We start from the raw sequence: 15,319 nt of genomic DNA, 5'->3' as shown, positions 1-15,319 counted from the left end.
TAAAAAATAAAAATCATTACACATGCGGTGAGCGTGGATCGAACACGCGACCTTCAGATCTTCAGTCTGACGCTCTCCCAACTGAGCTATCCCCGCAGGCAGTGTTTTACATGAGAACAATTCTAAAGAAAGTATTATTCTAATCTGATTTTAATATATATATTATGTATATTTATATTCGAATCTTTGCAATTGGTATCAGAAGATTTCGACATTACATCACGTGATCAGACTTAAAAAATTATTGAACCATAAACGCTCGGATTCGGGTCTGGGTCGTTAGGGTGACAATGACGTGTAGGATATGTCCTTCATGCGAAAAGAGTGACGAACCAGTAACACTAGCCGACTGCAGTCTGACATTTTTGAAATCTCGCAACGGTCGAATGATCAGACAGGGCAGCCGCGCTGTCCCATTACCAAAATAACAGCATTAAAACTAAAACCTTAATTTCTCACAACAAAATCCCGACCGTCCAACTATTTCCTCAACGGCCAGAACTCGACCCTCCAACAAAGAAATTCTTCAAATTTCCATAGTACGCTGTCGGGAACGACACCGTATCTTCAACTCTCTCCGTTTCCCTTTGCTTTAACGGGGAAGAACCCAAAGAGCCAAACCCACCAAAAAGTATGGAAGATTTAGAGCCTTTAAATCACCTCTCAAAAAGCTTGTTGATTACTTGATTCCAATTCAAAAATCCTTTTTTTTTTCCATATAAAAAAAAGGATTCTTGAGATTAAAAGGAGATTTAAGCAGAACAGAGATAAAGAAAAAGCAATGGCTTTCAAGAACCAAAAAGATCACTGGGCATTTCTGGTAATAAATTATTACCCATATTTTGATTATATTTTGATTTTATTCTTGGGTTTTCTTGGCTTTGATTAATTGATTAGTTTTTTTTTTTGTGATTGGCAAATATTTTAATGTTTTCATTTTCTTTTCTAGGGTCTTGTTTAATTTGTTTCTTTCTATATATATAAATATTAATTTTAATTTCTATGTTTCGATGTTTCTTGGGTTCTTAAGTTTGTTACGAAGTTGATTTTTTTTTTTGGGTTTTTACATAGGAAAATGGATACCTTGATTGGAATGCTGATAAGGGTATGTTTGTTTGCTGGGAAAATGTAGGAAACGTGAGAAGAAAACAAAATTAATACTTCAAAATGTCAGATTTTCATACCACCTCAAAATTTGCACAAAGTCGTGATTTTCCTTCTTAATTTTGTTGAGACTCAAATGATGTTTGATTTCCTGAATTGTTGTCTTGTTTTTTCTTGGTAATGAATGCTCCTTTGATCTGTTTCTGATTTTCAAACTTACTTCTTTTTGTTCACTCACTGAAAAAAATCCTTGCTTTTTGCTGATTGATACATATATATAGGAAGAAATTGAAGCACCAATGTGGGTGGATCTTACTCTAGAAGCAAAGCTAAATAGTCAAGACATGTGAGTTTCTGTTCACCTTGTTATGATTCTTGCAAGTAATTTGATAAACAAGTCATGTTTGTAACTTCTCCATTAAGAATTGAATTATATAGTTTTTGGTACAATGCAGTGATGGTGATGGTGATTGGTTCCAAACAAGTCACCTGTAAGCATCTTTTCTTTACTCGGTTACTGTTTCATTAGCTAGGGAATTGTAGTTAGTGACATAAGGGTGGTAATCTAATGCTAGTAGATTAACTTAATGTGATTTTTCAGATTCCATCATTGTTCTTCTCGCAAGTTAAAATCTGCATTTTCGCGTTCTGGTGAGGATGGGGTAAACTCAGAGTTGGACTTGGTAGGTGCATCATCACCCACACTCCCACAGTCAGTTTCAAGATCAAGAGGCAAGGACTACAGGAGCAAGAAGTGGAAAGGTGACTGTCATGATGGTTCATTAAACAATATAAAGCCTGTGAAGGTTTTAAATGGGAAGTTTTCGAGATTGGATTCAGGTTATGGTGAGGAAATAAAACCTAAACTGAGCTTTGTAAGTTTGAAAGGTGCTTCCAGTTCAAAAACAAGTTTGGTTTCTGAAATAACTGAAACCAATACAAGAAGCACAGTTACGTCTGAAAGTGTTCAACAACAACAGCAGCAGAAGACCTTCGAAGTATCGAGTCGAGGCTTTGGTCAATCAAGTGGGCTTTTATTGTCAGTGAGGAGTAGTCTTAGGAAAAGTTGTATTACTAGACCAGCATCAAGGGTGGAGATTAATGCTGATAGGAGGGAATCAAGAGACCGTAAATCTTCCTCCAGCAAGTCTAGTGTGGGATCATCTTCATTTTCTGGTCATGACGTTAAGAGGTCAAGTATTGCATTAATAAAGAGGAAAGAACATACCCCAGATAGCAGAAATGTATCACGGATGACTGAAGCTGCAAAGAATAAAGTGAAACCTTCTAATATGTGCAATACATCAAATGTTAGAGGTAAGGAAGGGAATCGTAATTCTAGGACAGGAGGTTTACCAACTGTTGCAAAGCCAACTTGCCAGGAAGCCACAAAATCAAAGGTGAGAAGTACTTGTGCCTTGAGAAACTTGTGTGCTTGTGCATGTACAAATTTTCCATCTGTATTTGTGCCTCTAGTACACAGAATATATTTGGAGTTCTTAACATATACTTAATGCAGAGGACAATTTTCAAGTTAATTGAGGAAATAATTCTTCATTTTGACTGCATAAGCTTAGCATTCTTCCCCATCCATTTTGGCAAAGGGGGAAAATTTGCATATTTTAAGCTTTATTTGGATTGATTTTCTTGTAGCTGATATATAATCATTCTCAACTGGTTTAATAAATGCCAAGAAGATGACAAATAAACCTTATTCCAAACATCATATCATTGTTGAAGAACCCAAAGTTGGTGTAATTTTTTGCAGGCTAATTCTCAGACTCTTCGCTCCAAACTTTCACAGCCACTTAACGAAAAGAAGTCACTTGTTGCTGCTTCAAAAGCTAGAAAGAAGGTGGGAGTTAGCAGAATCAAGAAAGTGACAGGTGCTGGGAAAGAAAATAACACAGGGGAAATTTCTCTGAGCCAGAAATGCAATGGAAAAGGCAATGCTGCTGGGGGCATGGTTGTAGGTAGAAAAGGGACAAGTCAGAGTACATCCCAGAACGGTGGCAGAACAGGATTGTTTGTTCCCAAGGTACATATCTTGGTTGTCATGATACTGTTATACTCATCTATAGGGTGTTTTAGCCTTTGTAGCCAAATTAAACAAATGATTTCCAATTAAAGAGGTCTGAAATGCCTGCATGAATTTCAATTGTTCAGACCTGATGAAGGCCTCCTCCACTCATATGTTGTGGCTTATCAGATTCTCTTTTTCATATTATTCCTTGGGAAAGTGCGTATTTCTTATGATTTTATGTAATAATCACAAACCCGTAAACACCGATAGAATCTGCGGGAAATTGTTCTGTGCAGAAATAACCTTATTCTTTAGATTTGATAAGCAAATTCATCTTTTGATTGTCCTTTCCTTCTACACTTCCATACACAAATCTAGTCACATCCTGTATCTGATCTATGTATATGAACTTTTCGAACAGGGAAGAGTTGGTAATCAAAGGGAAGGAAAGAATTCCACCAATTCTACTCAAAGGGTCCATTTTCGATGAGGGGGCAGAGCAGATAAAGGTCTGTATATAATGTAATTCTTACTTCTTGTAACCATGGGAGGAGTGTGACAGCAAAGAAAGCTTTTTCGTGCCACATTTTGGTGGTAAATTTTGGTTCTAGTGGCATATGTGAATGTACACCTTCACTGGCCATAGTCTTCTTTTGTATACAAGCATCTAAGAATTCAAGGTGCCTTTCTGATTCTCATTTTGTTTTCCAGCCCTATTTCACTCTCTGGCTTTTCACTTTACAAGAACATTAACATCTGAACTAAAGCTCACTCACGTCAAAAAGTTGATACGGAAACAGGCAAAAACTATGAGGAAAACGCTACAGAAGAGGAAGATGAACATTCCAACAGCTTGATTATGAGGAAAACGCTACAGATCTCTTAACCGACTTGACATTAAATTCTTGCATTGGGTATACTATACATATCCAATCTGTACATTCTTTTAATCTCACAGACAAAAACTTGGCATAATGTAGGCAATATGGATTGCTGCTAGATAGTGTTGATCTTCGATTTATCCTCGTAATTTGTGCCATGCGAGATGCTATTGATCTCGGCGTTGGAATACACTACCAGATTGCTCTTCATTGGTTGCAATCATACATGTTGCTGCTACGATACTGAAAGGGACAGCAACATGTGATGACGCTTATCTTCTCAAAGCCCCATAACTTTTTGTTACCTGAGATACATGATGAGACAGGCTGAGCAGGGAATCCCAATGCGTAGTGCAAAGGTTCTATAGCAAGAAGGGAAAAACAAGTCTGACATTGCCAGAGGTATTAAGTACCGAATAAAAAGTATGAGCATAATTGTTTTAATTAAATCTTCAGTAATTAGAAGCAGAGACTACAGCAAAACATGTATGAAACCTGAGTAAAAAGGAGATGAAATTGAGGCACAACAACTCTTCCAAAGAAGGAGGGGAGCATGTCAGTGGGGCAAAGCAAAAGATACATACTAGGTTAACTGCAGAAAATGACACAGCTAAAATAAGGAAAAGGAGAATAATCACTAACCCGAGGTTGAGACTTATTAAATCTCCTTGCAATCTCTTCAGCATCATCTTCATCGTCATCAGGCTTGTTCATGAACACTTTATGAACTGAAGAGTTATCAGATTTCCTTCCCCGCTTAGATGTAGATCCTCTGCCTCTTCCCCTAGGCACTGCTCTTTTACGCCCTTTACCTTGACCAATTTCATCATTTTCCTTCAAAAGATAAAGAGTACTTATTCAGTTTGTGTTTTCATTAGTTTTATATGGTATTATGTCAACACTGACAACACAAAGCAAAGATCAACAACATAGGTGATTTTATTATCCAAGGATAATGTACGTTTGAACAGACAATCATTTAAATAGTTTGCGACCACCATGTACCATCATATAAAGACAACCAATAGAAAAGGCAGCACGGAATATGTGCATGAAATGAACTGATTGAGAAGGTGGTCCATACCGAACTGTTGTCAACCTCATTAATTTCATATTCTTCACTTGAAGCAGAGTCAAGGTTCTCCTCATCATCAGCAATACTTTGAACTGCAGCTGATGCAGCAACTGATGCAGATCTGCATTAGGCAAATTACCAATGAAACTTAGCTAGTGATGTAGATATCCAAACATTTTCAAGGAAATTATGAATTAAATTTCAAGGGCAAAAGAGATTAGGAGATACAGCATACTTCTAACAACAATTAATATTTCTTATGGTAAGCTCAATACTTTCATTTCAAATAGCAGCATCAATGGAAGCCCAAAAGAGAAAAAAATTAAAGAATAAAATAAAGGGAGAGTTGTCTTTCCACTTTAGTGATTGATATTATATCCTATACTTATTTCTCTGGCCATAAGTAAAATTCCTTGCAACAGATTAGATCAAAGTGTCACCTTTGAGATTGGCGAAAACCCAATGTAGCATCAAGAGTTGTCTGCTTTAAGCCAGTAGAGCCTCTGCCTCTGCCTCTGCCCCTACCTCTACCCCTTCCTCTGGTAGAAATTTTACTTTGACCAACTTCTGGAGCATCACGAGATGATTGAGAAGCTCTCAATGACCCTTTCCGGCCTCTATTGGCAGAGCTCAATATCTGTGGTGTGTCTTCATCGTCACTAAAGGAGGCTGCAGTTCCTGTTCCTGTATTATTTTTACTCCTGACATTCTATAACATTGAAGACACAGAAGTTTAGATGCAGAGAATGTTATATAAGCAACCTGAAGCAACATTTTAAACAAACAGAAAGTGGAAGACATGGAATCACAGTTGGTGAACACAGAGCAAATGTAAATTTAGATCACCTCAACGGACTGCACACTGGATGTGAACTGAAGGGTATCCTTAGGGTGTGAAGATCTTTCCTTGACACGTTCCTGCAAAATTAACAGATAAATTAAAATATTGTCTACTATTTCCATCTATCCAAAGTACTAATAACCCCAGCAATGAGTTGGGGATATTGCTTTTAACATTAAAAGTGTAATATATATATATAAATTAAATATAATCAAATTGAAAATTCTTGCCTCCAAGCACTCTCCAACTTTAAGAATTAAGTCTTCCTCTTCAAACTTTAAGGCATCTGAATCCTTTGCAATTTTGTTCTGTGGAATGAATAGAGTGAAGGAATCACTAACTTTGAACCAGAATATGGAGAATAAAAGAAGTAATCAGCGTCAAACCAATTAACATTCAAACAACTAATCCAAGCAAAAAACAATAAGATTATGTAGCCTTTTCCCACAATGCAAGGTCAGCTATATAAATCAGATAAAGCCATTGAGCTCTATTTAGGAACATATTTTGAGTTAAAACCAGTCAAAGCAAGGTCCTCTTTAGTACTTTCTGCCCATGTCTTCTTTGGTCTTCCCTCTTCCTTTAGACATTATGACACATTATTTTAACTGCACATTGGGTAGACTATAAAAATACTTACACGAGTTTCTTCAAGATTGTATCGCACACAGTTATAGAAAGCTAATTTGTCATCCTTGTTAACAAAATTGTGCAGTGCAACATCCAAGTCATTGACCGGAAGGATCTCCATTTTCTGCAAGATAGACATGATAAGGACCAGACTAAAGACAAAAAGGGTTCATGATAAATATATGATTGCTGTCATGCAAGTTCTATTTAGTCCAGTAACTGAAAGAAAATTCGGTATCCAATACAACTTTCCATATGCAGAAGCACTGAATCCATGCTTAGTAATCATGTGCAATTGAGTGTTGCATGCAAAATACATAATTTGTCTTCAATAGAAACAATTATTTTAAATATATTATGCATAGTAGTGCCCCCCAGGACTGCACTAAATAAGTATTGAGTGATACATGTCATAAATAATCAAGCAAGAAGGAAACAGGGAATGTAATGTTTGATTACCAGATTGTTTTCGGCAACTAATGCTTCTATATTCTGTTGATTTAGTTCTTCAGGGCGAAGCCTTTCTGAATCATCAATTTTGGCTAAAATGCACAAAGAAACTTAAGTTAAACTCAAGTTATTTCATTGCTTCTATAAGCTAATATCAAGCAGATAAATTTGAGAAAAAGGAAGAGCTTTGAAAATCTAAATGCTGTTCTGAGAACATGCTTATAACAAAAGATTACTCATAATAATATCTGGTAGTGTTTAAAGTGAAAATATATTTTCAATTATATGTTCGCAACACTTGCCACATAAGCATTGTAACAAAACTTTTTACAGGCCAACTATTCATCTTTTTTTTTTTTTTCCAATTGAGTCAAGGGTTTATGTGATTAATTTCAGCAGGCAACTGGTTTATCTTCGGAAGAAAAGCAACCTATGTTCCATGCCGTACAAAACTTACTTGTTCCTAAGTAAAATAGTCACAATTGAGTAGATCACTAAGTCTGGATGAGTAAATTACCTTCTTTCTGACTCCTTTTAGAAGCCTTGGAGAATATAAGAATATCTTGGGGATTCGCAACCTGCAAACATTGAAGACTAATCATTTAGTGCCTGAATGAGGGACTAAAAAGTTAGAACTTATTCCTCATTCAGAGTGTGCCATAGCCACAAGATACCTTCCCAACATACTTCTGCCCAAATCTTTGAGGATTTATTGTCATGAATCCAGAGTAATCAACCTATAATATCAAGCAGCAAATTGAAAAAGTTATATCTGGATGCTAGAGATACATTCTCCTCAAAATCAATAACTTATAAGGTCAAGACAAGCATAGAATAAAATATAAAGTGAAAAAATGCTCACCAAATCGGTACAAAAATTATAAAACGAAATAAAGTTACTTGGTAAGGAAAGGCCAAATTCATGAAAAGTTTCATTAAAATGAATGCAAATATACTTTATAACCCAACATACTAAGTTATGGATGGGCAATACTGAGAAAAAAAGGGTTTCAAACGATGTGTAAGCATTTTTCAGGATGAAGTGCTAGCAACAAAGTAACAATGATGAAAAATTTCCTAATATGGTAATAGGTTTTAAAAATGCTAATCATTAGACAACATGGAAATTTTCAAGTGAGATCCTTGATATCAGTCACCACCACACCCCTGTCAATAAAACTTCAAAAAGAAAAGGAAAAAAAGGCAATTTGATTTGGATTCAAAAGACATAGGGAAAAGGCAGGGAAAGAAAAAGAGGACATAGGGAAAAGGCAATGTGATAGTGACATGAGAATGCAGTGCCAAGGGCCAGGTTAACCTACCTCTCAAAGGTGGAACATGTTAAGGGAAAAAAAGACTAGGTGTAAAAATCAGCTTTCATAGGAGTATCAGTCACAAAACAGAAGCTGAAATTACCTTAACTCGGACTAATGGAAGCTTGAGCTCTGATCCATTAACAGCCTTCCTATTAGACTTCTCTATTAGATTGCTGACCTAAAATAAAATTGAAGTTATTATGTTAAATACAATAAAAGGACTTTTTTTCCACCATAGATAATTAAAGAATTTAATCTGTTAGACTTCTGTATTAGATGATATCACAAACTCAGAAAGCCCAAAATTCTTATCTCATGCAAGAAAAGACACTTGCCACTTTGTCCAAATGTTCAAGAATAGAGTTCTGATCATTGGCATCAATGTCAGGTTCGTCCTTCAGCACAACCTACATCATGAACATTGAGTAAGACAAAACAATTCTAATCTATTTCTTGCCTTTTCTCTAAATGATATTGCTTGACCTCTGTATATTCGAAAGGCCTCACTGATGTCAAAGGTATTTTGGTTGGACGATATTGGTTTCCCTATCAAATAAGTCATCACAGTGTGAGAATCAAATGAAGAACAGATACTGCTTGTTTAAATGATAAATCCAATCTTTCACCCATATACAACCTTAATTTCTAGAAGGAGCACATGCTTTGGCTTTGATTCTCCATCAATCAGTGATGTTGCAACTGAGGAACCAGGTTGTGTAATGTGAAATCCCATCCCTGGTACTTCCTATGAAATTAAAACCAACCTTCAAATTTTTGATATCCTACAAGAGATAAAAAATAAGATATGGGAAAGATTTTAAAATTCCAGCACCTGAGGGTCAATAAGACATTCATGTTCATGTCCCCACACTATGAAGTCAAGGAAGCGTGGTAAGAAGTGCTCATTTATTGCATTTTTAGGGTTCATCTTTACTCTGCAAGCCACATTAGTTAAAAGTTTTAATACGTACACAAGTGAATTTACACAATAATGTCTTTTTCTTCCACTTTTAGTTTTGGTTGTGCATGAAATAACTCAATCGCAAAGAGGAACACATGCGAACATGAGACACACACAGAGGGACATGCCCATACACACACAGACACACATACACAACCTGTTCTGATGAAGTACCAGAATGTTGAACCAATCAGAGACTTCACACCCTTCTTGAGATTCAGGTCGCATCCATTGCACAGCATGGGGTGTCTGAGAAACCAAACATAAACCATAAACAGGTCAATAACTGAATATCCTGGAATTCAGGCACTAATGGGCTGTTAAAAATGTTCAATGTAAATACGTAGAGTACCTGAAACATTCTATTGAGCCGTTCATCTCTGATATTCCCAAGACCATAAAGAGCTACAGCTGTTGATCCCTGCAATGCAAAAAGAGACGTAAGTTTTTCCATGAAGATACAATTACCCTTGAAACTCATGTTAATGAAATTACTAGCAGACCTTCCTGATAAGAATAGGGTAGAGAGTAATCTGTCCAACACCCGAACCCCCTAGAACCATTTTCCCAAAATAGTTCACCAGGTTACATGCTGAAAGGATATCAACTGCAGAAAGGTTGTCCTGTCACCAATAAAAAGTTAGGAACGGACTGTTAATAGTAATTTTAAGAACAGCAGACTAATTATGCACTCTATAAAAACATGATTATCTAACAAATCAAGAAAGGTAGAAAAACAATCCATATATACAGATAGGCATGGTATTGGGGAGGTATCAATTTATGACACAATGATAGGATGGGACACTGAAATTCTATGGAAAATAAAAAAGAATGAGCAAGCAAGATATCTCTAAAGCGAAAAAAAACACAAGGAAAATGGGGAAAAAAGAAGAATAAGCATGTTTCCATAAATTTCTTACTACTCCAGCAGGATCATCATGGTTTCCATGAATACTAAATACTGGCAAGCCAACATTGAAGTGAGGATCTTCATAATTCACATGGCCAAATCTGTTGAAAGAGAAAATGCTTGTTACAAACTAAATGAGTTAATCTTCCAAACATCGGTCAACGACCAGTGAAAAGAGCATATTGACTGAGATATGTAAACACATACATCTAGGAAACAAGTAAATATACTTGAATAATTTTCACATAAAAACCTATATCTATTAAAAAAAAATAAGGCACAAAATCATGCTTCGACTGTTGTCACCAGAATAATCACTGTGCAAATTTACTAGCCAGATAAAAATTCGAGCCTTAGGACTTATGGTAATGAACAAGAAAGAAGCAACATACAACTTAGACATGCAATCAGCAACTCATGACACCGAGAAAGAGAGAGAATAGTTACGTATTCTGAAAATTAACAGTCTGGTCGCTAACAACTTGGAACTGCACCGGTTGATCATTAAGGCAATGACGACGAAGAATCTCAATAGCCTTAACTAAAGTTGACCTCGAAGGCTTATTTTCATGGAAAAGATCTCCACCAAGAAGTAAAAAGTCCACCTAATACCAGATACAAATCAGTGCCTACTTACACTAAAAAAAAAAGGTGAAAATTTCCTAGAAATTAAGATGCAAATCAGAAATTCCCTGTTTTTACTGGAAAAACCGTAGCGAATAAAAAAAATTCAATGGAATATAGCAATGAGGAAATAAATTTAAAAAAAAAAAGAAAAAAATCACCTGTTTTTCCTCTGCTATTGAGCATATCTCATCAAATGCTTGAAATGAATCATGTCGTCGTACTTCATCCTTCTCCATATAGCCTAAATGGCAATCCGTCGCTACAAGTATTCGAAGTGTGTTGCTAACATCCTCCCTGCAAATTTCTTATTTCATACTTCATATTCAAGCAATTTAAAAAAAAAAAAAGCAAAGGAGAAATTTTACCTCCTTGAGTCGGTCATAGTGATAGATTAGCTGCGAAATTCATGAACTGCAAAAAGATTTTCCAGTACTTTGCGAAGTTACGACAATGGAAAAACGGCGCGGAAATTCAAAGAGCAAAATGGGAGGAAAAATGAGAAAAAAAGGGGACCAGATTTGGGGGAGACAATGACCCGATCCGAGCAATCGGACTGGTTTGATCGGGTCGGCGATGTTAATTCCAGTTCAGTCCAGCCCATATCGATTAAAGTGGGCCTAAATTTAATTAAGGCCCACTTATTGGTCTTAAACCGCCCATATTATTACCTTATATAAAAGCTTTCTTTGGGAATATGAAACCAAAATAGAATATTGACAATTTTTTTTAATAAATAATTGAAGGAAAAATGATAAATAATCTGAAAATAAAATTGACCTAATAATCTGGATAAGACACAAATTCTTTACCTCCAAAGTACGTATGCATTATTAATCACATAATCGTGTCATTATTTTCAATCTTTTCACATATCGGATCATTCAACATAATTTATAATCGATTGTAGTTTTAACTTGTCAGTTGAAACATCAATTTCGAAGATAAAATAATCATGGGTGACTTCGTAATAAAGGCAAAGGTTTTCATTTTGGCAGTGATTTGCTTCTTTGTAATGTAGTACAAAAAAGAAGACAGGAAATACCAAATTTCTGATGTTAATCACCCTTTCTTCAACTTTAAGTCTAATTTTTAATCACCTGCAGTTACAAGTCTAAGTCACAGACTTCATTTTTGTTTACCTTTTTTATTATAGGTTTTGACTGTATTATTGTATAGCCTCTCATGTGTAAGTCATTTTCAAGCACCCTGAATTCCTTTTCAATGTGTGGGCTAAAAATCAAATATAAGGAAACAAAAAGGACAATCATCTAGAAATCTTTTGAGACATTGCCACCATTATTCCCTATCATTCAACTTCTTTTTTTTTAATATAAGATATTAGATTTTAAACTATATAGAATAAGATATATATATATATATTTTTCAATTTAAAGTAGAAAATGTCTTAACAATTTTATCAATTCGATTCTTTCATAAAAAATAATTGGTACCTTATGTTATCTGACCTAATTAAGTAAGATTAGGATATTTTATAATCAAGTTTTGGGGATAAAACTACTAGTTGTCACAAGTTATGTAGGGTCCGGGTAATGGTCTTATAATACTCACTACTCGAACTTAATTGTAAATAATAATTTTTAATATTAAAATTTAACTTTATATATTATTTTTTATTTGTAAATTGCTTATTATTAATATAATACTTATGAAAATTCAGTCATTGTTTTAAATATGAGTTTAAACCTTTAATTTATTCTTCATGAATTAAATTAAATTTATTGATTTAATTTTCATTAATAATAAATATAAAAAATTAATTTAAATTTATTTTTAATTGAGTATTTATAAAATTTTAGTACCTTCTAAAATAATAGAGTTCAAGTTAGAATAACTTAAAAATAATCGGTACGCTACCCGTTGATATTCCTAAATTCAACAATAACTATAATCATTAAATAATCATCCAATCCGACATGACAAAATTGAACATAAAGTAGGAACAAGATACCTAAATTAATGGTTCTAGAGCTTCTACCTTATCATCAAAATTGAAATAAGATTCCATTGGCTAGGAATTTTATTAGATTTGGAATCCTATATTATAAAGTTTCTGAGACAATTATTGGTGAAAAACCTGTTCATTAGAGGTGTAAGACAATTATGTAATATGTCCTCAATTCATCGTTTCAACTTCAACATGCACGATTACCTAAAAAAAGTTTGTGGTAAGTTATATATAGAGTGATTAATAATATTTTATCAAGTTATATATATAGAGTGATTAATAATATTTTATCTTGGATTGCATGTCGAAGAGACTATAACTCATATTTTATATATATTTGGTTACTTCTTTTGATCTGTAGTATTCCCTTGCTGATGTGTCCACGTGGTACTGTCTGAAAGTTTCATCGACACTTTTTTTTATATAAAGTTATAGATATTATATGTGTCAATTAATATATTTATATATATATATATATACACGTGTATATATATATAAATTCTTTTGATAATGTCAAAATTAAAACAGAGAATATTACATTAACTTCCTTAATGAACATGTTACAATCATTTACTTTATAGAAACTTAAGCCCAAATGGACAAAAGATTACTGCTACAAAATTGACTCCAAAACCACCGACAATCACAAAGGAAAAAACCACTAATTTTTCCCCCTACAAAACTACATGTAAAGGACCTCGTAAGAGGAACAAAACAATATCATAAAGGAGACAAAGGAAAGAAACCATACATCCAATGGTGTGATGGTACGTAGCTTGACAGCTTTAACTTACTCCAGCATTGGATGCTTTAGAAGAAATTACTTGCCGAAAATGGGTTTCTTAGAATTTAGAAATTTCAAAAAGGTTTTTTTTTTTTCACATTAATGGTGATAGTGAAAGACCCTAATTGAAGATGCCTTGTGGGATTTGATTTCTTCCCGTGGCTTGTAACTTGTACGGAGCATATCGACAAGTCTTCCTTTGAGGATTTGGTGGGAACTGAGAATACCACCAAAGTCTTCTCCGAAAGGGATTTTTCCCGAATGCATTTCCAGGAAAATTCTAAGTGAGAAACAGCCAAATGCAAGTATGGGCCGTGCAGTGGTTGGATTGTTGTGAAGGGAAAGTCTAACCCAGGCTTTAATTACGTGGTCCTCAAGAGCTTCTACTCGTGGCCTCATTCCCCCCACAGGTCACTTCATTTCTAGTCCTTTTTCTCTGAAAATGTATCAAGTATTTGTGTCTATGGTTAGGTTTCATGGCTAACCTAGCTAACAACTCAAATCTATAGTACACTTAGCAAAATGAAAATTATTTGAGGGGAGTACTGTATGTTTGCTTGACTACCAAAGCAAAAACTTCAATTAAAAACATATGGAAAATGATATATGGCTTGAACACATTCAACTTTTTCTTATCCAGTACTAACTCGTGAGCCGATCGCAAAACTTTTAAATTTTATAAGTAAATTTAAATATATGTTGCGTGTTCATATGATTCGATACCAATTTTTTTACTTTACAATAATCAGATTAAAAACTTAAAATGTCTAATGATTTAGGAGAGAATCGTAGTCCAACAGTATTATAATAAGACAATATTATAATTTATTAGAATTATATTAATTGAACTTTATTTTTAATTGAAAGAAGAGGAGTTGAATTTTACCTTTTAAACAAAGATTATACATTAATCAATGAACAAATGCTCGGATGCATTATATTAATTGAACTTGTTTTTTATATAATTATCGTAATTATGTAAACATTTTAGATGGAAATTAATATTGAGTTTAGAGTTGAATGGAGAGAGAGAGTTGCCCTAGCTAGTTGCAATTGCATGGACATATAGATCAGGTTGGTTGGGAATGTATATAATAAACCATAGTTGGAAAGGTATGGTCCGAATAGATATGGTTGGTTTTCCTCGAAACATATGTTTCTATCAAAGCAGTGAAAATGGATAAATAAAAGCAAAGCCAAATTGTGTACTACAATCAGCTGATAAGATCGCATTAACTAATCATGTCACATCTCCAAGGACTAGTTTTTGTACGAAGACATAGCTGTCAATAATTACGGGGCATTCCTGTGTAATTAATTTTCTATCAATTTTGCACGATAGAAACCAGTGGAAAATCTTTATGCATAATATTAAATACTATGCCATGCATAAATTATGCTTATTAAAATTAAATACCAATTATTGTTCCCATATTTAATTTCTTTATTTTATTTTATTTATTAATTTATTTTGCTTTCTGGTTTTTGGATTTGAAAGAGAGAGAGAAGAAGAATCATTGCCTCTCAATCATGCAAGATCATTGCTCGTGCAGCACGAAGGCACTCACATGGGAGGATGGAGGTTTTGTGACAATGGTCAGATATATAGGGCCAAAGTTTTGTACTAATAAAGACTCATCTTTGATCCTTTAAAAACACTTAGCATGCTTTTTCTGGTTACATCCCCATTATATGTAAGGTCTGCAAACCTACATGACGAGCAATAATTTTCCTTTTCCGTGGAGACA

At 34.4% G+C, this 15,319-nt stretch overlaps 2 protein-coding genes and 1 non-coding gene across 3 annotated transcripts; 1 reads left to right on the top strand and 2 right to left on the bottom strand.

The window, feature by feature from the left end:
* TRNAF-GAA lies at positions 24 to 96 on the bottom strand. Its single transcript has one exon. It is a non-coding gene; the product is annotated as a tRNA-Phe (tRNA).
* LOC18593816 lies at positions 805 to 3,825 on the top strand. The gene is made up of 7 exons (XM_018125034.1): positions 805 to 820; positions 1,072 to 1,105; positions 1,386 to 1,450; positions 1,566 to 1,595; positions 1,706 to 2,504; positions 2,873 to 3,142; positions 3,549 to 3,825. The coding sequence occupies exons 2-7, from the start codon at positions 1,076 to 1,078 to the stop codon at positions 3,615 to 3,617; spliced, it is 1,263 nt and encodes a 420-aa protein (XP_017980523.1). The 5' UTR covers positions 805 to 820; positions 1,072 to 1,075; the 3' UTR covers positions 3,618 to 3,825.
* LOC18593815 (double-strand break repair protein MRE11) lies at positions 3,965 to 11,356 on the bottom strand. The gene is made up of 22 exons (XM_018125018.1): positions 11,187 to 11,356; positions 10,980 to 11,115; positions 10,642 to 10,799; positions 10,205 to 10,295; positions 9,785 to 9,904; positions 9,634 to 9,702; positions 9,439 to 9,530; positions 9,153 to 9,255; positions 8,958 to 9,065; positions 8,804 to 8,866; positions 8,656 to 8,727; positions 8,421 to 8,498; positions 7,679 to 7,741; positions 7,522 to 7,582; positions 7,014 to 7,096; positions 6,565 to 6,678; positions 6,155 to 6,232; positions 5,930 to 6,001; positions 5,524 to 5,792; positions 5,093 to 5,204; positions 4,651 to 4,842; positions 3,965 to 4,313 (listed from the first exon to the last, which is right to left on the bottom strand). Exons 1-22 carry the CDS (start codon positions 11,201 to 11,203, stop codon positions 4,281 to 4,283), a joined length of 2,184 nt encoding a protein of 727 aa, XP_017980507.1. The 5' UTR covers positions 11,204 to 11,356; the 3' UTR covers positions 3,965 to 4,280.

This window comes from Theobroma cacao, chromosome 7 (assembly GCF_000208745.1).
Source record: "Theobroma cacao cultivar B97-61/B2 chromosome 7, Criollo_cocoa_genome_V2, whole genome shotgun sequence".
Lineage (NCBI taxonomy): Eukaryota > Viridiplantae > Streptophyta > Magnoliopsida > Malvales > Malvaceae > Theobroma > Theobroma cacao.
The sequence above is the reverse complement of the archived record's forward strand: the minus strand, read 5'-3'. Positions and strand labels throughout refer to the sequence as shown.

What these genes read in the sequence shown, in the direction of transcription:
- LOC18593815 (XM_018125018.1), bottom strand. An exon ending in TAAAAGGAGTCAGAAAGAAG is followed by an intron (nt 7,097 to 7,521) that starts GTAATTTACTCA and finishes TGTGCATTTTAG; the next exon opens with CCAAAATTGATGATTCAGAA. An exon ending in TAGTTGCCGAAAACAATCTG is followed by an intron (nt 6,679 to 7,013) that starts GTAATCAAACAT and finishes TCTATCTTGCAG; the next exon opens with AAAATGGAGATCCTTCCGGT.
- LOC18593816 (XM_018125034.1), top strand. Translation starts at nt 1,076, where the DNA reads ATGGATACCTTGATTGGAATGCTGATAAGG. An exon ending in TGATTGGAATGCTGATAAGG is followed by an intron (nt 1,106 to 1,385) that starts GTATGTTTGTTT and finishes ACATATATATAG; the next exon opens with GAAGAAATTGAAGCACCAAT. An exon ending in TGGTTCCAAACAAGTCACCT is followed by an intron (nt 1,596 to 1,705) that starts GTAAGCATCTTT and finishes GTGATTTTTCAG; the next exon opens with ATTCCATCATTGTTCTTCTC.